The following is a 27,592-nucleotide window of genomic DNA, read 5'->3' as shown; positions in this document are numbered from 1 at the left end:
ACTCCAGAAAGAAAAAAAAAAACAACAAACATGGCTGGCAAAGACTGTGATGACAGAAAAGTACAGCCTTGCGACGCTGAAGAAGTGCAGGCTGTAGTTTCTCTGTGGGCAGATAGATGTGTTCAGGAAGATCTGGAGTCGTGCATCAGAAGTGAGAAAGTTTATGCCCGAATATCTGACGATTTGAAGCAAATGGGCATAAACCGTGGGTACCGTACACTTAACTCACACACTCAAAAACACAAAATGAAACCAAATTTCTCGTCCTTGACCTCTGTTATGTTAATATAAAGAAACACACATATAAAGTTATTGCTTTGCAAATGCATATTTTAAGTGACTGTATGGAATAACAGAAAGTGTCCCAAAAACCCATTTCACTTAAGCAATGGATTGTAGCACAGCCTGCCCGCAGCACTGTAAATACATGCCAGTAGATTAATTACTGGTTCCTATTCAGGGTTGTACAGTGTGCTAATTGTATGAAAAAAAAGTGCACAACTTGTATATTTTAGAAAGAGAAACAATCAATGATACTGTTACTTTTTCATGTGTAATAATATTTTAAAACTAGTGTTTATAATGTTTGTTTTAACATATAGTTAAAAACAAAATAATAGAAAATGAAGTCTTCAACAAGTTTCCCTTGTACCCTATTTGCCAGCAAACTAATTGCATATTTTTTTTGTTTAGTAAATTAAGGTTTTCATCAAAAGGGTTTTTTATCTCCGTCTCAGCTCGTTGATTGGTTAAAAAACATGTTTATTCTGTCATGTTGTGAATACTATCGAACTACCCACAAGGTGGCAGCACAAGCCCATTACAGACCATACAACAACTTTAGACAAGTAATAACTAGCTCATTAGCTTAATTAGTCATTTTTTCTGTATGCTGAAAGCCTATGAATATTGTTTGTTGTATTATATACACTGTGCATTATTTAAAATAATATTTTAAATAGGTTGTCCAGATTTACTGTCAACCAGGAAACAATGAAACGGCCATTGTAGCGCATATTACATCACCTTTAGATTTCTGAAAATATTAGAAAATAAACTGAACAGTCTAGTTTTAATATGTATACCGTAGTGCATCAACTAACACGCTTGTTTGTATTGTGTATGATAAGTGGCTCTAGGTTCATGTACATCGGTATACTTAAAACTAGTCAGTTATCTAAAACATTAGAAAAATGAAACTAAATAAACGCATTTTTTTGGCTATAAATTACAAGTTCCCACATGACAAAATTGGAAAGAAAAGAAGAACAAAAACCAAACATGTGCACTGCTGTATTTGTAGATTGAAACGTAATGTTTTTAGTCGAGGGGTGCACCTTTGAAACACGAGCTTTAGATACGTTTCTCATCCAGCAATTTTTTCAGTCAGGTTTGTTGTAGGGGGCGGTTTCTTTTTTTTTTTTTTAATAACGATTTGGGCAGCTTGTTAAAAAGTGTTTGAGCACAATAAAGTATTCAAACGTTGCTTGCTTTCACAGTATACACTACAACTCCCAGTGTGTCTTGTGAATCTCCTTCAATTCAACCAATCCTTCACATGGCGTCAGACGCCCCTCCCCCAGACGCCCAACCAGACTGTCCAATCAGCAAAGAAACCGCGTGTGCAGATTCAAATACAGTTCTAGAAGGAGGCTGGGCGCGAGAATCGGCGGGATGGACGAAAAACCTGAACTACGAAATCGAAAGAGCGTATATGAGAGTAGAGGGGTGAATAGTGATCGAGACAGGCTACAATAGCCGAAAATATGTGTAAAATCGCTAATCGGGATCCACAGACACGGCGCGGAAACTCCACAACTTAATTAGATTAATCTAAGAGAAGATCGCATTGTATAAGATCATCGGATACTGTCCCTGTGTCAGAGATAAAGACATAATTGACATCTCGGGATCAGAGCGAAACTGCAATTATAGGGTTGGTTGACAGCGCCTGGGTATTACAGATTACATGTGGATTTCAGCCAGTGTGTTCTGTATATGTATTCATAAAACTGGAACTAAGATAAGATAGGCGATCGTGCGCTTTTCTGTATTTGGTCCTCGCTGCTGTTATCATTTAGCCAGAAAGAAAGCTCATCACTATGGCCAGCGTGAGGTCTCGCAGGTGAGTCTGCTGTTTACTGTACGTGCTGCATTTATTTGTGCATTGTAATCAAAAGAAATATTCTTAAAATGTCTAATTTGTTTTTGATTTTTGCTCTTATTATATAAATGTATATAACTATATAAAGTTATATAACATAGACATGTATTTTAGTAAAAATGGTGGATCTAATAATACAAGTGTATTTTAATTTATATACCAATGTTACTTAACCATACTTTTACTGTAATGTACCAATTATATAATAATATTGTCAAAGGTTAAGCTAACTTAAACTATTTGTTTTTCCTACAGTATATGATTTTCTACATAAATCATTTTGTGCTGCATATGTGGTGTATGTATTGCAATTACTAAGGCCATTAAAAAAAAAGAAAAAACATTTTGTTTTCTGCCAATTATTATTATGGCATTTGGCGGATGATCTAGTAGTCATAATAATAATAATAATAATAATAATAATAATAATAATAATAATAATAATAACAACATATTGCCACATCAGCACCTGCTTGTCTGAACACGCGCAAGACAGCCGATTCATGCCAATGCCTTTTTTGACAAAAGAGATCTAATTAAGAGCACAATTTCAACTAATATTCAGTGTATACGCTTCAGATATTTATTTTCCAGTACAGTAATATAGCTACTTGTAGGTAAAACAGTGGTTATGTGTTGATGTAAAGAAGCTAGAAGCTTGTTACAACATAAGCATTATGTTTATAAGCATATGTATATAAGTTTAGCATCAAAAGTCCCTCGAACCTGGATAAATACAGTTTTAAAACCTGGTCAGTTTTATGATGAGTATATAGTACATTTATTCCTATTAGATTGTGCAGTAGTTGACCGGCAGCACTAAATCATAATAATACAAGCTTTTTAAAGATTACTGACAGTTACCTTGTGCTGCCTGTTTTTGGGGGCAAAAATACAGAATCCCTACATCCCCATCCCCGAGAAGAGTAATATTTCAATCAGAGTATAGAAAATAGTGTAAATGCGTCTGAGTGAGAAAGACAGCAGTTTTAATAAGTACATTAAACTGTTAATGGACTATACAAAAATATTGTTTTAGTGTTCTTTTCTAGGAAATCACCTACAGTTCCATTTGGTGAAGGCTAACTTTACTTTGGTAATCTTCATCATGGTTATATACATTTGTCTCTTCTGATAACTTTTCAGTACTGTTCAGTATGTAAAAAAAAAAAAAAAAAAAAAAATCCAGACTTCAAAGCTTGCTGCAGAATGGCTTTTGTAAACTCGCCAAATGAAAGTTATTTTACTTAACATAACCTTATATTTTCAGTTATTCTAAAAGGAACAAAAACTCTGCTGTGTGTCCCTTTTAAGCAGCTGTCACCTGCTAATGCACAAAAAACCCCAAGTTAAAATGTGGTCTAAAGTTTTGATGCTTTTATGCAAATCCACAGAAATGTGGAGGTGGCTTTACTCTACTGTACATTCAGTTTGGGTTACACTAGTTCAATGTGTAACACAAACTGAAGTAACCGATGAAATAATATTTGATGAACAAAATATATGACCCTGCCAAATGATTCCCCCTTATAATCTAGTTTCTCACTTCAGTGCAAGTTCATCGTCTTGTCTGTTCCTTATTTAGAAACAACTATCGTTGCTCAGTAGCACCCTGGGAACTTTCAAGAAGCTGCTTGATGAGATTCTGGGATCAATAAAAGCTACTAACAATCAAACAAGCAAGATGGGCTGAATGGCTCGTTTATAAACTTTCTTATGTTCTTATCTGTAAACCTGTTAAGCCTTTACAAAATCTGGCATGTCATTATTACCAGTTGCTCATTGTTCATCTCCTTTGGACTTGTAGAACATTGTCATTGGTAACTAAAATAACCCCTTAGATATAATAGTCAAGGTATGGAATTTACTGTGAATTACTTTGTAGTTGTTATATTTTTCAGATTGTTGCATTGCTTTTGAGGACGCATTCATCCTGTGGTCGTTAGGCACAGGGTGTCAAACGTGATGTTAGAGGCTCAAGAAAAGAAAGTGTCCTAACAGAGAAGTCTTACTGTTGCGCATGACTTTTGATCAGTGAGCCAGCCTGTAAGTGTAGATCCTTCCTGTGGCAGTTCCAGAGTTTGCTGCTGAGTGGGATGGTGGCTATGTGAGAAATGCAGGCCAGCTCAATGGAAGACTTTATTTTATTGTGAGTTATGCAGTGCATATGGTACTTTTCATGGTTATGGTGGTATGCTCTTTTGTAGGAAAGTTGTGCTGTATGGTTTGGTTGTTTGGATTTTGTCAGTTAGGTGTGGTGTTTTTCACCACATTAACCATGGTAAAAGCATACAGAAACAATGTGTAATAAAGCATGGTAAGCATTGTAAAGCCCAGAGCGGTATGCTAAAGCATATTAAAAAACATGAGGAAACTATCAATATATACAGAGCATAGGAAAGCTGCAAAATGAATGGGAAATACCATGGTGAACTGTAATAAGGCTCACGTGAATGCTAGGGGCCTACAAATAAAGACACACATGTAATAGTGTAGTCTTGACTTTTATGTGGGTTTGGAATTTTGTATTTAGAGCCACTGGTTTTGGAAATGTTCTTTGCTAACCTAGGCTTGGTTTTGAACAGGAATTGGAAGGCGCCTTGGACAAGCTGGTTCTGCTACATGCTGAGGATTGTTTAAAAAACAAAACAAAAGAAGAAATGGCTTGATAACCAGCAAGAACACTGTCAATATGTGTTCCACTCTTTGCTTGGCAATCCAGCAATTTCTGGAACTTTCAACAGTGAAATGTTTTAGGGTTCAGTGTTTTCTCATGATACTTCACTATACTGTACAGTAACATGTGTTTTCAACTACAAAAAATAAGCCCCTGTGTGACTGAAATGATTTGTTCCTCTCAAATCCTACAACCAGCTTGTTGTAAAAAAAAGTAGCGAGGAAGTCATGATTCATGAAGTTGAAACATGGTTCTTTTAAAATTTTCTATTCGATAATCAACATTATTGAATTGTCCATTTCATATTAGAACAGTTCAAAACCATCTACTAGTTTGTCTACTTGAATTCTTCCAGTTGTTTACATTGTGGCTTAAAACGTGTCATGAAAGTGGTCATTTATTTATTTTTTAATTCTTCTCCGATTTTTTACCCCGGTTTTCTGCCCAATTTAGTGTGCCCAATTATTATGTGTGTCCTCGGCTCGCCGCTCGCAACCCCCCCATCGACTTGGGGAACGGAGTCTGGAGCGCACGTCCTCCAAAGCGCGCTCCTGCCAATCCATCATTTTACACGCTGTGGATCCACAGCAAGGCCGCCAGACCTATAGTGCCGGAGGACAACACAGATCTGGAGGCTCCACTGCAGAACCACAGGCGCCGTATCAGCCACAGGGGTCGCTGATGCGCGGCGAGATTTTCTTCCCCAACAAACTAATTTCTAAAAAGATATTCAAATTAGTGTTGAAGGTTTTTATTAATCGCCACCATTAAGAAACAGGGAAAGAAATAAGACTCCCAGTGCATAGCAATTGGATCCATTCCTGGTTTTACTAGGAGTTTAATAAGACATGTCTGAGCTTGTTACATATACACTGTGGCTAATCAAACTCACAATAAACTATGCAAACTATGCAATAAAAGTTTTTCCATGCCTGAGAAACCGTCTAATTTGCGATGTGCGAGTGATGTGTTAATAGCGATCGTATTATTGTGACGACTGTTTTAGACCTCCTTTGGTAAGTCTAAAGTACCGGTGTCTGCCTTTTAAAAGTAGGAAACCATTGATAACACAAACTTTCTTAGGGAGACGGTTGTTTTGCACCAGTTTTCCCATTGTTTCAGAATAATCCCTGCCCAATATCATATGGAATTCTAACCAGCTAACCACACCTTGAAGCCTAGGAGCATGCACATTTTGATATACTGTGCTTCCATGTTGAAGAGATTTTAACGCTTTAAATCACCTTGGGATCTGCTTTAGCTATTGTGGCAAAGCCCTGTACTCAGGCTCATTTGCACCCTTTAAAAACACTTGACCCAGCACAGGAACTTTTATCAAACACAAAACAAAATAAATAAACAAAAAGCTTCCATGAGGGGCCTCATTAATTCAATTGGAGCCAGGTGTTCCTCTCTGGATCCTCCCGTGGCATTCTGGGGAATGTAGTCCCTCCCACTACCTGTCCTACTTCTACTCTGCCACACTATTTAATACTGTTTTTCAAACTGATGGCATTTTCTCTATAAGCGTACTTACTTTAGCTTCATACTGTCCTCAGCAAATTTTGAGGTTCTTTCAAAGTAATCTAATAAATTAAATTAACTGTCTATTTTATTTAATTGATTTACTGTCAGTAAAAGTGGAAAGCTGCTTTTGTAATGTTTAAACTTATGCTTGTGTATTTGTTTTTCTTTTTACACCCTGTACCATAGGGTTCAAAAATAGTCTCAGTTTAGTAACTGCAGTTACCCTCAACAGCTACAGTATAGGACAAATAATTGAACTGCAATATCGGAGGAACAGGAAAATAGCAAATGGATAAATGTAAGGGGAAAAAAATTATTTAAAAAAAAAAAAAAAAAAGCTAATTCTTCCATGTAAAACTTTTATGGTACAGTACAACAACTTTTTCCCTGAGTGCACCCTGTAGGTAACAGTGGCAGGTTCCACTGTTCCTTCAAGTCTACCTTTATTCAATACTCCATACTCCTTGTGATTATTTAAAAACAAACTGTAGACGCTTCTTAAATTCAGAACCTAAATTTAAACATTCATTTCAAACAGATTAGTCTGTAATTCTACCAGCCTGTGAGAGTTATGTTGCAATCCTTTAATCATAGGCCAGCTTTGTTAGAAAACAGAAGAGGCCTTTCTCATTGTTTTCCAGCTACTTGGCACATTACATAAGTGGAGAATTCCAGCATTTATTCAGTTAGGCACCTGAATAATCTGGCTAAAGATTGGCGGGATACTGCTAGAGGTGATCAATATTCTCGCTGATAGTTCCACATAAACTGTATGTCCCCTCAAAGCTATTCGGTGCACAGCACCCTTCAGAATCCTCAGATTAGCCTTATTGTTTCTCCTTGTGTTTTTTTTTTTTTTTTTTTCTTATCTCTCCAGACTACTTTTTCAATGAAGCAAGACACTGAACAACGAATTCCCATTTTCATGACAGCTTGGCAGTGAGGCAATGAATGGGGCCTACATTTATAGGATATTGTGGCAAGGTGTCTGCTGATTGTGAACAGGTGCAGAGGTGATGCAGTGCAGGAATAATCACAGACAGACAATTTGTAATCCGGTTTGAAAAAAAGATATTTTATTTTTGTAATCCTGGTCTGGTTATACACAACAATGTGTAAAACATGGAGAACAGTAACACGGATTTCAGGCCTAAACAATAAACACACGTTATCCGCCTCACAATAATACTTGCCACAGTCACCAGTCCAGGTGCGTGCGATAGTGCTTGTGGTGGGTGATAACAGTTTATTTATAGTGACTGTTGTGCACTGTTGATCCAGTTTTTTGTGCTGACCTAAGGTGACAGCTCCGGATACGTGTTAGCCGCGTGGTGGTTTACAAACACGGACAGTTACTAACAGACACGAACAAACAAATAAAACACTCAGAAATATATTTTTAAATACAGCTTTCTCTTGGTCTCTCATGGTCCTTCCAGTCTCTAACACAAAAACCAGGCGAAGGAATAGATTGCAATTCTCTGGCCCCTTTTATGCTGTCGCGCATGACCCCTTGGTAAATGAGTGCAGCTCTCTCTACAATGTGCAGCTGCTACATCGTTTCACTTCCAGGTCAATATGTTCTTGCAAACGGAGTCTCGCTTTCTTCCAGGCTGACTGACTTCCCGACCCTGGAAATGAACTGTCGGGCCAGTCTGTCCAAACGACCCTACTTTCGCTGCTTTGAACCCTCACAGGTTGGGAGGGAGATTTACAACCAAGATTCATTATATTTCTGTCACAGATATCCAAACAAATGTGGATGTTTCTGAGTGTTGTCATATATTTAAGCAGTATCTACAGGGAGAGCACAGAATGTACAGTCTCCAAGTGGTACAAGAAAGGGAGACTGTTGTCTCCTAGGACACTGTGTGCCTTGAAGTTCTATGATAAGGCGTTTGGTCTTTCCCTGTTTTAAGTTCCATGGTTTATTCATTATATATATATATATATATATATATATATATATATATATATATATATATATATATATATATATATATATATATAAACAGTTTAGTGCTGCTTCTACTCTGTTTGACTTCAGTCAAATCAGTCATTCAGCTTGAATGCTGGCTGCTGTTGCTATGCTGTCAGTTGAATTGCTATATTTGTTTGAGATGTAACTCAATGTTTTATTACAAGATAACAGGATTTGGAATCCCAATGAAAGTGAATGGCAGAGAGATTCCACTTGCCAGAATAAATCTTATTATTGGTTTTAAGAGCCTTCAGTAGTCAGTATCCACACTGAACTCTGGTTTGGAGTCACATGTTAAGCAGTGTTTGCGAGCGTTGGTACAGCTACAGTATTAGGCCTATAGCTGTTGTTTAATTGCAGTCCTGGAAATTTACTTTGGTGTCATGTACTTGAGTGGTTGTGGGTGGATCTGGGCTGTAATGAGAGAACATGTGTAGAGGTAAGGGTGTGGCTGGCAAACAGGCCACAAAACTTAGACACCAGCAGCTATAATGTAGAGTGCTAAGGGCAAATTAGCAATTACAGTGCTTTTCAAAGGCAGTTGTTTGGTGTACTTTTTACTCATTTAACTCTGAGCCAGCGGGTCATTCCGTGAACCTATCTTGCCACAAAACATACCCTTTCCACTCTGGCTGAAAAACTGGAGGAAAACACTACTATGTTGAGGAAAGTTTTTAAACAATCATTTGTGCTTAGGGCTTGAATTTCAGCGCGGGATTGCGGGAATCGTGCATTTTCCAAGTTGCTCCGGCATGTTTGCAACTTTCAGTGCGAGAAAAGTTGACACTTTTGCTCAACAAAACCTGTTCCTTTTCAAATATTTATCTCCGCTTGAAAAATGCCTCTCCTGTTGACAGTGAGGATGTAGAAGATGAAGGAGTCCTTCAGGATGAAGATTGTAAATCTGCTGAGCTGAAGAATAATAAGAGATTGCTGAGCAAAGTGAAGTGGTCTCGAGAAGAGGTAAGTGTGTGCTCCCTGATTTGTAATTTGCGGGTAAAGGTCACATGATTTGAAAACCCTGAATTTTGGATATGTGGCTGTGCTTTGATAGAAATAGAAAGATATAAATAGTACAGATTAATAAAATGGTGGGCTGAGCAATTGTGTTTGCGGCAGGAAGTAAAACCAAACTTTTCCCCCTTTTTATGTTGAAAGGATGAGAAGCTAAAGAGGTTGGTAGACCAACATGGACCAGAAGCTTGGGATTTAATTTCAAATGACCTTCCAGTAAGTGACTAGATATTATATCCTATGTATTATGTTTGGTTGGCTTTAACTATTACAACTCAGATCTGAATTTCATTTTCACATCACCTGAAGAAACAGGAGTGCGGAGCTGTCCACTCTTTTTTGGCTTGAAGCACCATTGCTGACAACCACTGTGTTCTTAGAGGCATGAGGGGTTCCCAGACTTTCTTGGCTCAGGGCCCCCGCCCCATGACATTTGGCATGCTGACTATTCGAAATGTAGATTTTGATATCTGTAGTGAGATGTTATTCGTTGTACCAGTAGAAGAACTACGATTTTCATTCTACTGAAAAACCATACATTGGCAGAAAAAATAAATAAATAATTTTATATAACTATCAAGTGCATTAGTATAATTGCCTATTTTCTGCTTACAATCACCCCCTTTGTTATATATTGGTACATGCAGTTGGCGCGGGCACAAGGTAGTGTCAGTGTTAAATTTGAAATAACCCCAAGCACCTAACTGGAGCATTTGTGTAAATTAATTAATCCCCTTGTCTGGGGAGCATTTCTTCATCGGTAATTTAGGAGAAAAATGTTTTGTATGTGCTGCGGGCCCCTGAAACCATCCAGTGCCCCTCTAGCGGTCCCCACCCCCAGTTTGGGCACCTCTGCTTTAGACTATAACCTTTAAAACTAAAGCTGAATTAAAAGTACTGCAGTCAAGAAATTGAAAAACGCATGAACTGCCTTAAACGGGAACCTTCATGTCAAAATCAGAAGTGTTCAATGAGCCATGTACGGCTCAAGAGCCATAAGTTGCACTGCCCCGAGCTGTGTATTTTAAAAGGGTTACACATTTTACACTGAATGTTTTGGACCAGACCATACTGTAATTTCATATCTAGAAGAAAGAGAGACTATATGGAATTGAATTTGTTTGAGTGCTTGAGACGCCTAAGTTTGAAATCTGTTTTAATTATATTACAATAGAAACGGACCGATGCGCAGTGTCAGCATCGGTGGCAGAAGGTACTCAATCCAGAGCTAGTTAAAGGACCCTGGACCAAAGAGGAGGATCAAAGGGTGAGTAAGTTGTCCTGTATATCTGTGGAAATAGGACCCACACACTGGGTTATTCCATTGTAGCACACATATTTTTTTTGAGTACTGTAAGCCATTGCGTATCCTGCCGTTACATATCTGCCCTAACTGTTTCTCTGCCATGATCAAGTTCTTCAGCAACATTAGTTTATTATTGAACAGATGAGATTCGTTCAGAAATTGTAGATCTTACCAAAGTTTTCCTACACTGTGTCGTATGTGCTCCATGCGCTGCCGTTGCTGGTAGTGTCTCGTGAGCTGTTCAGTATGTAAAGAAATCCTGTTTGCCTGCGGGGCTTATTAACTTCAACCTCTGTCTCGATCTCCTGCCTGCAACTCAGCAGTGAATACATGCACCCACACGGCATCTATCACAAGCATTAATATCCTGTATCCTTCTTAAAAAGGGATTTAGGGGAGCTTCCTAATACAAGCTGAATCTCAAAACAATAATTGTGTGAATATAGTAATTATTACAGCTATGTATAATGGTATTAAAACTGGATTCATTTAACCACCTTTTTACAAGTCTGCCCTTACTCTTGTCCCACCGCAGTCGGATATATGACGGATTACTGTACTATTAGAAAATCACAATTTTACTATTTATATCAGGGGGGGTATTTAGAGAAAACAGGAATCCACTGTTTTATTTCATATGTCCATTGCATTATTCCTCAGAGATTAAGTGCATGTTACTGTTACAAGATGTTGTTCTGAAATATTAACTGCGCTGTGATCAAGGGAATCTGTTGGCAGGGAGTACAATGCATTCTGGGTGTGACTGCATTAAATATGCTCATAGTATTCCTAGTATTACATCAGGTACATGACTGACAGCAAAGCTTGGCCTAAACTATTTTTATATTTTTCTAGAATGGACAAAAGAACTAATTAAGGTGTAGCTTGCCTTACAGTGTTTAGTATTTAGTTGTACTTTAGTATTTCTACAAAATTGCAGCAAAAAAGCATTAATTGCAAGTTATCCATTTTTGCATTCAAATCTGATTTTGATTGAATGCCTGGGAAGTAAAAATATGTTGCCTGCTGCATTTATATTATGAAATGTTTCCTAAACTAAAACATGCAATCCAAATCTTCTATAAATCAAAGTTTATTTTGCCAAATATGCATATTTTAAAATGAAAACACACTCAGAAACTGCAAGAAGAATGCATACAAAAAATATGAATTCATATTTGGTGCAAGATACCAAGTTGATAAAAAAAAAACAAAAAAACATGCAAACATATAAATCAAGAAGTGTCTGTGCTTTTCAATTGTTTTGCATATTTTGATTTTGAAACTGATATGAACATTGCAATACACATACTGTACTAAGACAAAACATACATTCAAATTTTTATTTGAATACTAGCAATCCAAGCTATTAAATGGTCAGTATATTTAAAAAACACTAAATTAATTGTGCTGTTGTGATGAGTCACTTTAAATAGAATTTCTGCTGGTAATTAAATGTGCGAGGCAGATGTAAGCTTAGTTAATCACACACTGTTTAAACCCAGACACATATTTGCCGTTCAAACCAGGGCGTTGACTTGGCAGAATCCGGTAATAATAATAATAATAACTTAAACCATCAATGTTATTTAGGATTCAACCTAAAATTAAAACTTTAGAAATTAATGTAGCATCAAGTCTGTTCTGCTGTGCACAACTTAGCTATCATATTGTTGTCTTTAAATAGTTAAAAAAAATCCAAACACCGCTCTTTTGAGACATATTTACTGCAGGTTGATTGCATGCTCACAGGACTGTAGGGAAAATTACTGTCTCACTGTTCATGCATTATTAGTAAGCGCGCCAAACCAAACATTAAATTCTGTGCTGGTAGAAATTACAGCATGAATATTGGTGCACATTATCGGCTAAAATAACAAAAATTGCCGATAGCCAATTGCGATTTTTTTCCTATATCTAGACGCACCCCTAGATATAACTACATTGTAATGTAGAATAAACTTTGTATATTTATCTTTGTTAAATTGTGTATCACAGTGTAGATTAAAACCTTAGAATCTTCTGTTATTTTTATTAGTGTCTTTCAGTGGAGAAAGCATTTTGATTCTGAATAAGACTTCAATTTATAGAGTTTTTGCACTCAGTAGTAATCAGGGTTCAAAGTATAGCCTGTTTGGCTCCATCCCATAAGTTTGTCAGATCTGTCTGTGTTGCAATGAAATGTTTGTGTGAGAACCACTTTGTTTCACATGTTCAGATCTGGCAGGTGTAGAACAGTTATTGAATAATGACAGTAGTCTGTACCACAGTGCTGGAATCACATCTGAGTGGGAGTGAATTAAGGTTGGTGGTTTTGGTTTTAGTAAGCATAGAGAGGTAATTACTGTACGCTCTGCTTGTTCAGAGGTCACAGAAAAAAACACCAGTTTATAATCTATTCTCCAGCGGAGTACATGCATGCATGCATATACTATTATTTTAATTATTGACAGATCAGCTGTCGCAGCCCATACTTATTAAATTATTTTATTTTCCCTTGCATTGTTGGTTTAGTTCTCAATCTCTCCTTGTGCTGGTCAATCAACAGGTCATTGAACTTGTGTACAAGTACGGCCCGAAGCGCTGGTCTGTTATCGCCAAGCACCTCCATGGCAGAATTGGCAAACAGTGCCGGGAACGATGGCACAACCACCTGAACCCTGAGGTGAAGAAGTCATCGTGGACTGAGGAAGAGGACCGTGTCATTTATGAAGCCCACAAACGCCTAGGAAACAGATGGGCAGAAATTGCTAAATTGCTCCCTGGAAGGTATACCGCATTTTCTTGTAGGCTCTGTTGTCTGAAGTACAGTTGTTGAATTCTAAAATGCTTGAAATTTTGGACGTTCAATAAAACAGAACATCCACATTTTCTTAGATCTATTATTTTTTGCTCAGAGGGAGAGATAATAAATTCTTATTGCTGGTAAATGAGTTTTTTTATGGGGTATAAATATATATATTTCTGTCTTAGACTGGCACATTTTGAAATCGTTATGCAATATGTCAATATAAACATTAACCATTTTTATTTATAATGTATAATTTTAGGACCGATAATTCAATCAAGAACCACTGGAACTCCACAATGCGGAGGAAGGTGGAAGATGAAGGGTACTTGCAAGACAAGTCAAACTCCCTAAATAGATCCAAACTTGCCTCCAAACGATGCTCTACTCCCACCTACTCTCACCAGGATTCCTTACAAACACACAATCAATTTGTCATGGCATTTCCAGCTCAGGTAAATTATGAATCTTTTTTTATTTTATTTTATTTTTTTTAGAAATGGCTGTTAAAAGAAAAACTATAATTGTGTTTGTTCTTGGCTTTATATAACAATTGAACAATACCTTTTCTTTTTTCTCTACCCAAGAACACGCCATCCATTGTTTCAAAAGGACTAATAAAAAAGAACTTTACATTAAATGTTAACTTGTGAAATTCAGGGGTCATGAACCAGAGATTTGCTATTTTCAAATTTCACCTGCCTATTATCATTGACTAATTTCACCTGTCTGTCATCATTGACTCCCTGTTTAATCACAGTCACAGCTCAGCTCTTTCTCTTGCGTTTTGCTTTTTACCTCCTCCTTCCTCCTCACTTTTTTCATATGCCGCGTGCCTGTGTCGGTCCCCTCTGGGTCAGAGAGGACCATCGGCCACACTATTCTTTCACAGCTCATGCGCTGTATGTCTTGCCTCATGAAAGAAGGCTCTGTTACTTCCTCCTTTATCGTCCTGGGATGTGGCCCTCATACTCTTAGTGCTCGAGTCTCATAACTAACAATTATTTGTGTTCTTTCAGATTCTTTCTTCCTTACGTCAAGGCTTCGTATGAGCCATTCCTTCCTCTTAGGGTTGACCCCAGTCACTAACTGGGACCCAGTCGTGAGGCCGAGCCTATAACGACTCTCCGAAAAGTCAGAGGACTGTCCTTTCAGGGGCCTGGAGGCCATTAGGGCCAGCTTCGACTCAGTAGGGAAGGCTCTTGGTTGGAGTCCGACCCATCCTTTTCCCTCTGTGTCTCCCCTGCTCTAGAGGCCGAGCCTCAAATCCCAAGTTTCACAACAGTCCCTTCCTCTCGCAGCCCTGGCTCCCACCCATGAAATAAATAGAATTTAAAAAAAAGTTGTACTTCAGTTGCTGTTAATCTTTTTGTTTCCAGTTTTTATTTTCACTTTGGTATGAAGCCTGTTTATACTGCCACAGTGTTAGTAATCCTCATACCCTTACTGTTTTAAAGTAAGGGCTGGTTCATACTTCTGTCGCAGATGAATGTGATACATCAGGCGCATACAGCTATGAAAGCTGTGCAGCAAATTGTTGACATTTTTCAACATTCTCCGACTCTATGCGATTTTAGGTTGCAGATGCATGAGAAAAGGGTGTAAAATCTTCCAAAAAACATACTTCAAAACAGTGTGGATGAAGTAATTCTGACCATTCGCACAGGGTCGGAGACCCTCGACTGATGTTGAAAGTATGAACCAACCTTTACAGGAGCCCACCTTTCAACACACAGTTTCATTTGTTCAGGATAAACTTTAATGTATGGCTAACGTGAGGTACTTTTACCAGTAACACATCAAATTAACTTTTGTTACGGAGCATAAGTCAAAGTGAAAATAAAGTGTGGACATTTTCATGAGGTTTTCTAGTCCTTTCTAATGTAGAATGGGGTAAACAGATGCAGTTTCAAACTTCAGCCTGTTAACATGAGTTGTGTTTATTTATTTATTTTATTTTATTTTAGATTACTGGGTACTCCTTTAGTTCAGCAGATGGAAACTGCATGGAGGGTATTCAAGACACTTCAGTGTGTTTTCCAGTAAGTGTACCACAGTATTTGATATACCAAATAATGTAAGCTTCTGTTGCTGAATTCAGTATGGATGGCTATTAATGGCTATTTGTAAGTGTAATCCCTCCTTTCCACTGATTTATTTATTTATTTATTTTTTAAACTTGTTTTACAATCTACAAAACCTCCATTAGTTTTTTTTTCTTGTGTATCATAACAATCTGTATTGTATTTTTTTATCTTTTGAAGTTCTAGTCTGGCCTATATCTGAGTTATCATTGATGCATCATCATCTGTTCTCCTGACAAGTTTGTTCTTTGTTTTGTCAAAGGAATACATAACCAAGCCATAATAGCAGATTGAAGTGAACACTGTGTTCTTTGTGATTTCTTTGAAGGCAAATTATTGTGCTTGCACCCCATAGGTTACAGTCATTTCTAATTAGTCCTGCTAACACAGACCTGCTAGGAATGTTTAAAAACAGTAGTACTTCAGTCTTTAGAAAAAAAAACATAACTAGCAGGGCCCACAAAGACATACCTCAGTGTTAACAGCATGTTAAGTCTGTATTGAGTTATGAAGATCATATTAAAGCTAAAGAGGATGCAACTCCAAGCAAGATATGTACAATATAGGATAGGCTATTGTATCAAATGCTTATGAATAGTTTAATAAAAACACTGACAAGTAGTTCACAAGAGATTGTCATTAATTGTTAGCTCTGACAATCAGCTGTCAGTAAAGTGAAAAAGCAAGTCACTGACCTGCAATAGCAGTATGTAGATTAACCCCTTGTAACAAATGTTCATAGAATTTCAAAAGTGTTTTGAAGATATAGTCTTCGTTAACCCAACCATTCTAGGCAGAAGTAGATTCTGATACCCTCAGGAACCAAGGCATGTTCATACAACATGTTGTCACAATTAGATAAGCATTTCTCTCTCTCTCTCTCTCTCTCTCTCTCTCTCTCTCTCTCTCTCTCTCTCTCTCTCTCTCTCTCTCTCTCTCTCTCTCTCTTTTTCTCTGTGTGTGCGTGTGTGTGTGTGTATGTTTACACCACCTGCAATAGCAGTTGTTGGTTGGTAATCTCCACATCTTTGAAAACTCTGCTATAGCCAACTTGCTACATTATACCCCGAATAACATGTCAATAAACCAACTGTTTCCCTGTCTCTCTTTTCCCCGTGCCTTTCCTTTTCTTTCTTCTCTTACATATTTATTACAGCAGCCATTTGATGATGATCCTGATAAGGAACAAAGAATTAAGGAACTTGAGCTGCTTCTTATGTCAGCTGAGAATGAAGTTGGAAGAAAGCGAGTCTCCTGTGTAAGGACTGTGTGTGTGCACCCATAGCTCTGTAGATTGCCTAGTCTACTCATTTCCATCTCACTCATTCAGCTATGTTTAGCTTTGCTTTTTGGTCCCGCTAATGGCTTGCTTGTGCCTTGCAGTGAGTGTTCTATTAACTCCTAATGTTGCACAGGAAGAGTATGCACGGTTTGTTTATAGAGATTACGAATTTGATAACAAGAGCATTTCTGCAGGTGGATTATTTTAATTCAAGATAATCTGGATAGGTGCACTTGAATCAAATATGAAAAAATAATACTGGCAGTATATATATATATATATACTACACAGTATATATATATATATATATATATATATATATATATATATATATATATACACACATACATACAGTGCCTATAGAAAGTCTCCATCCCTTGAACTTTTTCACATTTTGTTGTGTCAGTGCCTCAGAGTTTCATGCATTTAAATGAGGATTTTTTTTCCACATATCTACACACCATACTCCACACTGTTATGGGGAAAAGAGTTTTCATTGAGAAAAAAATTATATGTTAAAAATATAAAACTGAAAGATCATAATTGGATAAGTCTCCACCCCCCCTGAGTTAATATTTGGTGGAAGCACCTCCGGCAGCAATTACAGCTGTGAGTCTGTTGGCTTAGGTCAACTTTGCACACCTAGATTTGGCAATATTTGACCATTCTTCATTACAAAACTGTTCAAGCTCTGTCACATTCCTTGGGGAGTGTTGATGGACAGTAATCTTCAAGTCATGCCACAAATTTTTGATTGGATTTAGGTCAGGGCTCTGACTGGGCCACTCAAGGACATTTACCTTTTTGTTCCTTAGCCTCTCCAGTGTAGCTTTGGATGTGTGCTTTGGGTCGTTGTCATGCTGAAAGGTAAACTTCCGTTCCAGTTTCAGCTTTCTTGCAGAGGGCAGCAGGTTTTCCTCGAGGACTTCTCTGTAATTTGCTCCATTCATTTTCCCTTCTGTCCTGACAAGTGCCCCAGTCCCTGCCAATGAGAAACATCCCCCATAACATGATGCTGCCACCACCATGCTTCACAGTAGGGATGGTGTTTTTGCATACTTTAAATGGGATTCAAGGTGGGCTTTCTTAAGTAATGGCTTCCTTCTTGCCACCCTACCATACAGGCCAGATTTGTGAAGTGCTTGGGATATTGTTGTCACATGCACACTTTGACCAGTCTTGCTTTGACCATTGGCCTGTTGGTAGCCTCTCTGATCAGTTTCCTTGCTCGGTCATCCAGTTTGGAGGGACGGCCTGATCTAGGCAGGGTCTTGGTGGTGCCATACATCTTCCACTTCTTAATAATCGTCTTAACCGTGTTCCAAGGGATATTCAAGGCCTTTGATATTTTTTTTTTACCCATCCCCTGATCTGTGACTTTCAACTTTGTCCCAGAGTTCTTTTTGAAAGGGACTTGGTGCTCATGGTTGGGTCTTTGCTTTGAAATGCACTACCCAGCAGAGGGAACTACAGGAACTGCTGAATTAATTCTGAAATCGTGTGAATCACAACAGTTTAACACAGGTGGAGGCCACTAATTTGGTGTGTTATTTTGAAGGCAATTGGTTACAACTGAGCTATTTCACTTTTTATTTTTAATTAATTTTCTTCAAATTTCTACAATATTTTTTTACTTGGAAGTAGGATGTGTAGATAAATAAAAAAAAAAATAAAAAAATTAATGCATTTTAATTCCAGGCTATAAGGCAACTAAAAGTGAAAAATTTGAAAGTGGTGTAGAGGTTGGATAGTAAATACAACTTTATAGATTTTGTTTTAAATATTGCTGATATAGCATAAATAGATAAATAAATAGCATAAATAAACATTAGAAAATGTTTTGGAAGTTCATACTGTATAGTTAGCGAAGTTTTTTTCTGTTTGGTTTGCCGACTGCTGCATAATCCAGTTTATATCCTGCTCATCATATTTGTTTTCATCATTGAGTTGAATTTGTTTGAATTTCAGAAAACAGTGTGACAGTGATGTTTTAATCACCATTTTAGTGTGTGGAGCATCTTTCTTTCGTAGTATGTTTTGTTATTCACTTTTTGTTAAGTCACAGAATCAGTGTTCAGCCATTTTCTCTTGTGAAGAGTGTAGGTGAGAAAGGCGTTCCTTTGAAAAGAGGTGTGACTGACAGAGATGTGAACCAATCACACAACAGACCGAGACTATTGGCCGGTGGCGTAAGGATGTTAGGGCATTAGTTCAATGTATTTTTCCTCCTATGATGAAGGTTTAACCAATCACAGGCCAGGATTTCCAATCACTGACTCCAATCTCTCTCTCTCTCTCTCTCTCTCTCTCTCTCTCTCTCTCTCTCTCTCTCTCTCTAAATATAAATATAAATAAATATAAATATAAATATTTACACCGGTATAACGGGGCAAGTTGGTGTTTCTAGAAATGTTTCTAGCAACAAGTTGATCATAAACAGAAACCTGCTCTAACTCCAGCAGCTTGACACTCCCATCTGATAAAAATTAAGATTTGTGCAACCTATGGGAAAGAAAATCCTTCCTTTATAACCCAAGTGTAGAAATTATTTTAAAAGGAGCCGTCAAAAATATTTATATGTTTCACTCATCCATTCTTCCACACAGACTCGATGATTTCAGTATCGGTTAGTCTTTTGGTTTATGAAAAGAGGCTGCAGCATCTTTTGGTGCTGCTTACTACATTTCACACTGAGGAAGTTGGCCATTTGCATGATTTTCTAAGCGAATATGAGGAAAGTTTTCTGGAGAATTTGCAGCAGTGTTTGCCAGGCTTAAAAGGGTAACATTTCATCAAAAATTACTCATCCAATTGTCTGCTAACTTCACTGGGAGCTCTGGTCCAGCTAGCCAACAGGCCTGTTTCTAAGAGACGTGCACCATCTCCTACAGCACAAGCTGCTACCTTGGACAGATTTTACCGGAATTCTGAAGAGGAGAGTGCTGAGGATAACTGCGTGTGAAAGTTCAACATCGTGTAGTGTGTTACACAGGACTGGGCATTCTGTATGCATGACAATGTAATGAGCTTTATGTGTTGGCAGCATAGTGCCATGAAATCCTGGTCTCCAGCCAGAATTGTATGCATATTTTACTGTCGGCCATTAAAGTAGGATGCTGTAGTATGCAATGGCTGCAATTACTCGTTTCCCAGTGGTCCCACTGCTTCCAGATTATAAACTAGTCATATTTCTAACTGTCTTCTGGTTTTTCCTGTTTGCAGCAGAGTGAAGGATTTAGTAGCTGGTCCAGTAGCGGCTGCATAACAAATACTACAGTGAGCAGTCTAGAGGACCAAAGCATGGAATACTGCCGAGCCGAGCAGCCCCCGAGCACAGCTGTCCCCCAGCAGCCGTCTCCCAGCAAGTTCCTGGCAGTGGAGGCGAATGCCGTGCTGTCATCCTTGCAGACAATCCCAGAGTTTGCAGAAACACTGGAGCTTATAGATTCTGTGAGTATTCACATAGTTTGCCCATGTGTGAGAGAAAGTTTACCAAAAATGGCATGTGTTTGTTTCATACAATTTCCTTTTAATGTTTAACTACAACTGATTATTTTTTAAATTAAAATTCAAGATAGGGTCTTCTAGCTCAAGTGGATCTGTTTCTGAGGAAGGTGTTTTGTTATTGATATACAAACACCATGGGATAGAGAAAATGGTTCCAGGTTACATGTGGATGCCACAGAAGCACTGTGTAACCCCCGTAGTGAGAATGTGTCCAAAGCTTGCAAAAATGCCAATTGTAATGGCCTTTGACCGCATTTTATTCCATGTGGGGGATGCCTTAGACAAATAGCTTGTTTTAAAGGGTTTTACATCAGAAAAGAATAACATGTCAGTCATTGAGGCTAAGGATTGGACCCCCCTTTTGGTCCCCTTTGAGCTCGAATGACCCAGTAGTAATATTTGTGATCGAACAGGATCCTATTGTGTGGAGCGATGTCACCAACTTCAGCCTGTCTGAAGTGGACTCTCCGATGAAGCAGACTGCAACTCCGTTTCCACACAAGCAGGAGGGTGTGATTCTAGGCTACCAGTTCGATGGCAGTGCAATATCACACATGAGCAGGAACTGTAGCGGCAGCAATGGGCAAATGCAACTGATTCCTTTAACATCGCCCGTGGTGGCCAAGTTCAGCACACCCCCGTCCATCCTGAGAAGGAAGAAAAAGGAGAGGACAAACCATTCTCCCTTGAGCGAGGGAGACAACAGTTCCTTCATGGACACCAGTGGCATGTCACCAAGAAACACTCCCGTCAAGTCACTGCCCTTTTCCCCTTCACAGGTAAACCTTTTTTCAGTTATTTATTTCCTTGTTTCTTTTCCATGACTTTCTAAAGCGCTTCCACTATGGTTAAGTGTTTTGTATATTTTATCCATCCATCCAACGCTATTGTAAAACAAATTCAACTTCTAATTCATATATTATACATTCAAAAAAGACACTCTTTAAAGTGTTGTCTACTAGACTAAACTTTGTTTAGATGTGGTTCACTTTTCTTCAATGGCCTTTGTGTTAATTCTGGTTCAGATTCCAAAAGTTTAGTACAGCAGTGATGAAGCAATTTAATACTGCTCAGTATCTCCGTTAAAAACTTTCTGGCAAGTTTAAGAGCAAACAGCTGTTCATTTTATTTTTTTAAACTTGAACTTTATTTTTGTTCATTCTTTCGCTGAACAGAAAAAATGATTTCACCAGTGTCCTGGACAGTACAAGAATGCTGTGTTACAACAAAGACAATAAATTGAGATACATTATTATTAAATGGCGTGTAAACTGTTGGTGCAGTTACACACATCTAGTATCTATACATTGAAAAATAAATAGAATTTCCCCTTGTATATTTTCTTGGTTTGCTGGTACACATCTTAGAAAAATGTGGCCTAATGCAAGTGCCCTCTTACCAATGAAACTTAACAACTGAAGTAAATAGAACATAGCTGAAAAAAGTTAATAATACATAAAAAACAAGTATGTATAACAAGTATAAAAAAGTTGATTTATTGCATCGTTCTATTATTTATTTTAACATAGTTTACTTCCTATTGAAGATGGCTGTAACTAGTTGTGCTTTTAGATTTAGTTTTAAACTACTTTTTTGTTTAAGGAGTTTTTATACTTTATCCTGTGGTATTCTGTTCTTTTCCAGTTCTTCAACATTTCTGGGAATGAAAATTTCAATCTGGACAACCCAGCACTTACCTCAACTCCAGTTTGTGGTCAGAAATATCTTGTGACAACTCCCCTGCAGAAGGAAACGACGCCCAAAGGCCAGAAGGAAAATGCAGGGTAAGAGAAAAGACCTATTTCCTTTAACTATTTCTTTTTAGCTTTTAGGAGTCTTTTCAGAAGAAGCTCCCTAGTGGAAGAAAGAAAAGTTAGTATGCCTGCTAAGTAATGTTCTAAGCAGAAGCAGCATTACGGAACACACATGATATATCCACAAGTAACAATGACAACAATTCAATGCTGATTGCATATGGTAACAATCTTTGCACAGTGTGTATAAAAGAGAAGATTGTTTAAAATAGTTCTAGGTCCTCATATCAACAGTTTGTTTTCTTTCCAGGTTCAGAACACCTAAAGTCCGAAAGTCTATTTTAGCCCCCACACCTCGGACTCCAACACCTTTTAAGAATGCACTTGCTGCACAAGAGAAGAAGTATGGGCCTTTAAAAATGATGGTATGTAATTAGATTCAATATCCCTATTTTAGGGATGCCATTAGTGTCAGTTTTAATAGTGTCTCTACCAGAAATAACCTTATTGTTTGAGTGAAGAGTATATAAAATGAGTCTAAAATGAGTCTAAAAATGATCACGGCATATTTTGATATTCACTTATACACAGCCTACTTGTCAATGTGAAATGAATTTTAAAAATGATATATTCACTTTGAATAATTGTGCTTTACTGCACAAAACTGCCATTTTCATAGATAGCCTTGAACTTAAATTAATCCACTTTTTTTATATAACAGTAACAGTTGAATTTGTGTGCAGATCCAGCACAATCATTAAAAATACTTACAATAAAATGGTCAAAGGTTATTCTAGTTACTGTTCCGTGATACATAATACCTTAGTGCTAGAGGTTATTTCACCATCCAAGGAAGGTCTCTTTGAATCATTTAGGTGTTGTTTAGGAGCAGTGGCGAGTAAAGTTTATTTTTGTAGTTATTTGTCAGCTCAGAGAAGATTACTTCTAAACAGTGGTGTACAACAAAGTTCCATATTCAATCCCTGGAAATTGGAACCCTCTTTGTTTTCTTCTTCTTCTTCTTCTTCTTCTTCTTCTTCTTCTTCTTCTTCTTCTTCTTCTTCTTCTTCTTCTTCTTCTTCTTCATATTATTATTATTATTATTATTATTATTTTACCAGCCTCAGCCACTGTCTTATCTGGAAGAAGACATTCGCGAAGTGTTGAAGGAGGAGACAGGAACGGATATATTTCTCAGAGAGGAACTCGAACCAGCCTTCAGGGCCTGGAAACAAGAGGTATGATAAATTCCAACAGGACACAATGTGCTCATGATAATAAGGAGTTGTTGTTAGAGTTTGTTTCTCTGTATTACAGCATGATGCTCCTGCAAGAAAAGTCAGGAAGTCCCTTGTCTTGGATGCCTGGGAAAAAGAAGGTCTTAATGTCCACTTATTCTCACAAGACCAACAGTCTAATGAACAGGTGAGATGATCAAACAGAAGTGACACACTATTAAGTTTCACTAATGTTAACTACAAATTCAACAATGGCTTTTAAATGAGTTAGTATGAACTTTTTAATAGTTAGGAATATGGAAGCTTATTAAATTTTGAGTGGCCAAGAAATGAAAAGTAGTTAAATCCAATATTAGTTCAGTATTTTCAGTGTAGCATGAAATATGAGACACAGTTAGTCTGAAGTAGTTGTAAGACAACATATAAAGACTATAGTCAGCAGTGAAGACTGCTTGGTAAGGGGATCGAGTACATTAGCACAGTATTTTCACCAATGGAAATATGATTTGTTCTCTTTTCCCGTAGCTTTGGAGCTATGCGGAGTGTTGCAGCTGAAACAGTATGCCAGGAAAGGGAAAGTGCTGAGCTTTGTTTCTTAGTCGATGAAATGGACTGGGGAAATCGCCTTTAGTTTTACATCTCTCAAATAGTATTACTCTGTTGATTCTCACTTTTCTTTCTATTCCAGTCCCCATCTGGAAACCTGCTCACCTGCTCCTTATTAATGACACCGTTATTAGATAAAGTGGAAGGCAGGTGCTCACCAGTGGCTGTGAAAGAGGAGCCCAGTATAACCCACCAGCACAGTGCACCTGTTAAAAAAGAGAAGCCTTGTATGTTAAGGAGTACAAGATTTGAGACACCCATTCAGGTAATGACCTCCAAAAATGTGTTGGATGCTTTTTAAAACAGCTTGGTTTTGCTACAGTGCAGCATATTCGAGAAGCACATAACTGCTGATTGGACACCCGCACGCTTCATTCTTTTGTGTTCTGAGCTCAGTAGTATGCCATTTAGTTTGAAGTTCTGTGCATTTACTGGCCAGCTAATAACTTACTTGACGTTAAACACCCTTAGCTTAGTTTTTTAAATGTCTGTTGGGAAATAATTATCTTAACCAGCAGCCTTTTGCTAGACTGGCATTGATTTGAATCCTGTCCTTTTCTCTACAGATGAACAGTGAATGGGAAACAGTTGTATATGGAAAGACGGAAGACCAGCTGATAATGACAGAACAAGCCCGGAAATATCTGAATGCATTGAATACTGGGAGTACATCAAGAGCTCTTGTTCTTTGAATACTCAATGTGTCACGTGCCAGACTGCTGGCATACATTAGCACTACAGATAGTGAGAAAACCTGAACAGGGTACGCGACATATAGGCCGTGGTATATATATAAACACATTTAACACTTTAGATACGTTTTTTTTTTTAATCAATATTATAAAAGCTGTTATTTTTTTAGTTTTCTGGTAGCCTCAACAACATGTGTGGGATTTTAATATTGTGTATCCTTAAGTATACAGTTGGGAAATAGGCCTTAATTGGTGGCCTGTTTTAAACATTTTTTTAGGAGTGAAATCTATCTCAACTTGAACATTCTCTTACATTCTATAAAAAGAATGTTTCCATTTTATTTATAGAAAGCTTTACATAAAACATGTGTTTGACCTAACAAAAGAAGCATATTTTATTTTGGCACTTTTAAGTATTTCACAGACTAATCCCCCACCACCACCCCAATTTCTTGTTTTTTTGGGAAATTTCTTCTCAAAAATCCTGTCACTGATAACTATACCCCCCCGCCCCCATCCCCTGCCATAATAGCCAGCCATCTACCATAGGCCTCTGTTTACTCATGCTGTGAATTGCACAAGACTCTTCAAAGAATAATTAGTTTACTTTTTATCAACAAAAATACCAATGCAAAGAATTTAAGAATTTACAGACTTTTAAAATGTAGGCATTTTTCAGCACTATACTTTACAGCCAAATTAAACAGCTTGCATATTTGGTTATTGAACACATGAATAAATTAAAGCTACCAGGAGCTGCTTTTTTAACTTTTATTTGTCCTGCTTCTAAAGACAATAGCCTGTTTAAAATGTGTATGAAAATGATAGTTCAAGAAGGCTTGAGGAAAGGAAAGGCACTGTTCACATTGCACTGCTGGTCTTGGTATGCTGCAGAAGGAAGAGGAGCAACTACAATATTTAGGAGTAACAGGATAGCATGAAATATGAATGTGTTTCAGCTTGACAGAATGAAGTTGGATCAACTTCACAGTATTTCTTTAAGGAGCCTCGTACCCGAGACATTTATTGAATGTATTGTACAGCGTGTAACTGCAGGGAAAAGTTGTAAATTGGGAAGAAAAGGTACTTTTTAATTTATTTTCTGCTCTAAAGCTTAATGTAGATATTTATGTATGTTGGGCATCTGGAAGTATTTTGTTGTTTCCTGTACATGTACTGTTTTGACACAATATATTTCCATTACACTGTCACTTTATTTGTATAGCATACAAGTTGTAATCTTCTATCTAAATTAATCATGTTTGGTACTAGAATTATTTATTTTCCTGAATTGGTGACCACTGCCAGTCTCTCCTTTTAATATATTAAGAATGTAGACATAAGCATACGTTGGATTACATTTTTGTGTAAATCTGTAGGTAATATTTATTGGATGGTTCAGAATTATTTATTACTTATTAAATTCAGATGTAGCAATTGATAGATTTTTTTTTTAAGTCCTTTATTTTTTTGTTTTGTTTGTAACTTTATTTTGCCACAAATCTCCTGTAAAATTGATCAATCAATCTATCAATCTTCCACTGCCTCTTTATACAATCTCAAGCCCATTAGAACAATCTTTATTTTTGAAATCGGTATATGATTATATATCCATATTCTGGATAGTATTACTGTTTATTTCTAAGACGTGTGTAGTAAATTACATGTTTTATTAATTTACCCATTTAGAAATGTGTTATTCTGTACAGGTAGCAACACTTTGCTTCAGTTGCTGTAATGTAGGTTACTTGCACTTTTGTTGTTTGAAGAAATATCTGTTTTTGCTTTTGTGATTTTTTTTAAAACATTTTTTTAGCTGGTAATGTTATCTAAGTATAATTGTGTGCATGAAAAATTGAACACTGACATTTTAAAGGGAAAAAAAGTAGAACTATAATACTGTTGTGTGTATTCCAGCTATTTAATATTTAGACACTCTTCCTCTCCACTTCTGAGATGTGCTGCTATCAACAATAGCAGGATATGCTTGCTGCTACTGAGAGATGGAAAGAGAGAGCATCTCATGCACTGCATATACAATCTAAGAAAATGGCACCAAGGTTCTCAAGTTAGCCCATGGGGTCAAACAATATCTATAATTACTGACAATTAAAAAAATAAAAAAAACACAGTTCACTTTTAAAAAATAAAATATAAAACAACATCCTGCTGTGGCTAGATACACTTTCAAAGTGCTTGGTTTGGTTGCTTTTGATAAATCACAGAATTGTACAAACTGAAATAATGTACATTAAGTAATGATAAGGGGACCTGATGTTTAGTCTATATGACTATATTTAAAGCATTTTAAAGTAGCTAAAGTTTACTCCCAAGTTGTGGCTCTAAAAGGGTGTGTTTTTTTCATGGTGAGCCCCACCCTACTTTTCTTGTTCAAAACATGTTGCTTGAAACGCTGGAGCCCCAGGTCATTCCTCAGCATTGTTCTCCTTACCAACCTGCTTGGTTGTATACAGCTAAAACTGTATTTATGGAAGAAATAAGCTGATCTAAAGATAGTCCTATTCCTGTTAACTTCATAGTTCACTGCAACTGCTTTGAAGATGTACTGCTGAGCCTGAGAAAAAACAATCCTTTAACATTCCACTTCTTTGTAATACATTTCAGTACTCGCTGGTTTGGATATTGGTTGACTCTTGGGTAACAGCTATATGTATTTTTTGTAATAATTTTGTGCCTGTAGATTATCTTAAGTTGCATTTTAATATATTTGTTTGTGTTGGAATGTCTTGTCTCCTTGCTTTAGGGCTGGAGAGATACAAGTAGAACGTACATGTAGCAGTTATAATTTGCATGAATTAGAAATCTCACTTTATTATTATTTACTACATTTCAGATATAACATATCTTGTTTTTTTTCTTCCAAATACTACAAAATTGCTGTTATTCTGTACTGCTAAACAATTTAAGGATCATCAGCTGCCTTATATACAACCGTGCCATAGAATTTAGGA

At 37.2% G+C, this 27,592-nt stretch overlaps 1 protein-coding gene across 1 annotated transcript; it reads left to right on the top strand.

Annotated features, from left to right (window-relative positions):
* The first annotated feature begins 1,675 nt into the window (after positions 1–1,675).
* Positions 1,676–27,592, top strand: LOC121313391 (myb-related protein A-like). The gene is made up of 15 exons (XM_041245872.1): positions 1,676–2,125; positions 9,207–9,312; positions 9,508–9,579; positions 10,538–10,630; positions 13,218–13,438; positions 13,720–13,912; positions 15,425–15,499; positions 20,046–20,273; positions 20,744–21,109; positions 21,975–22,114; positions 22,395–22,509; positions 23,206–23,322; positions 23,402–23,509; positions 24,011–24,193; positions 24,495–27,592. The coding sequence occupies exons 1-15, from the start codon at positions 2,103–2,105 to the stop codon at positions 24,618–24,620; spliced, it is 2,166 nt and encodes a 721-aa protein (XP_041101806.1). The 5' UTR covers positions 1,676–2,102; the 3' UTR covers positions 24,621–27,592.

Source organism: Polyodon spathula, chromosome 3 (assembly GCF_017654505.1).
Source record: "Polyodon spathula isolate WHYD16114869_AA chromosome 3, ASM1765450v1, whole genome shotgun sequence".
Taxonomy (NCBI): Eukaryota; Metazoa; Chordata; class Actinopteri; order Acipenseriformes; family Polyodontidae; genus Polyodon; species Polyodon spathula.
Note: the sequence above shows the minus strand (reverse complement) of the source record. Positions and strands in the feature narration are given on the sequence as shown.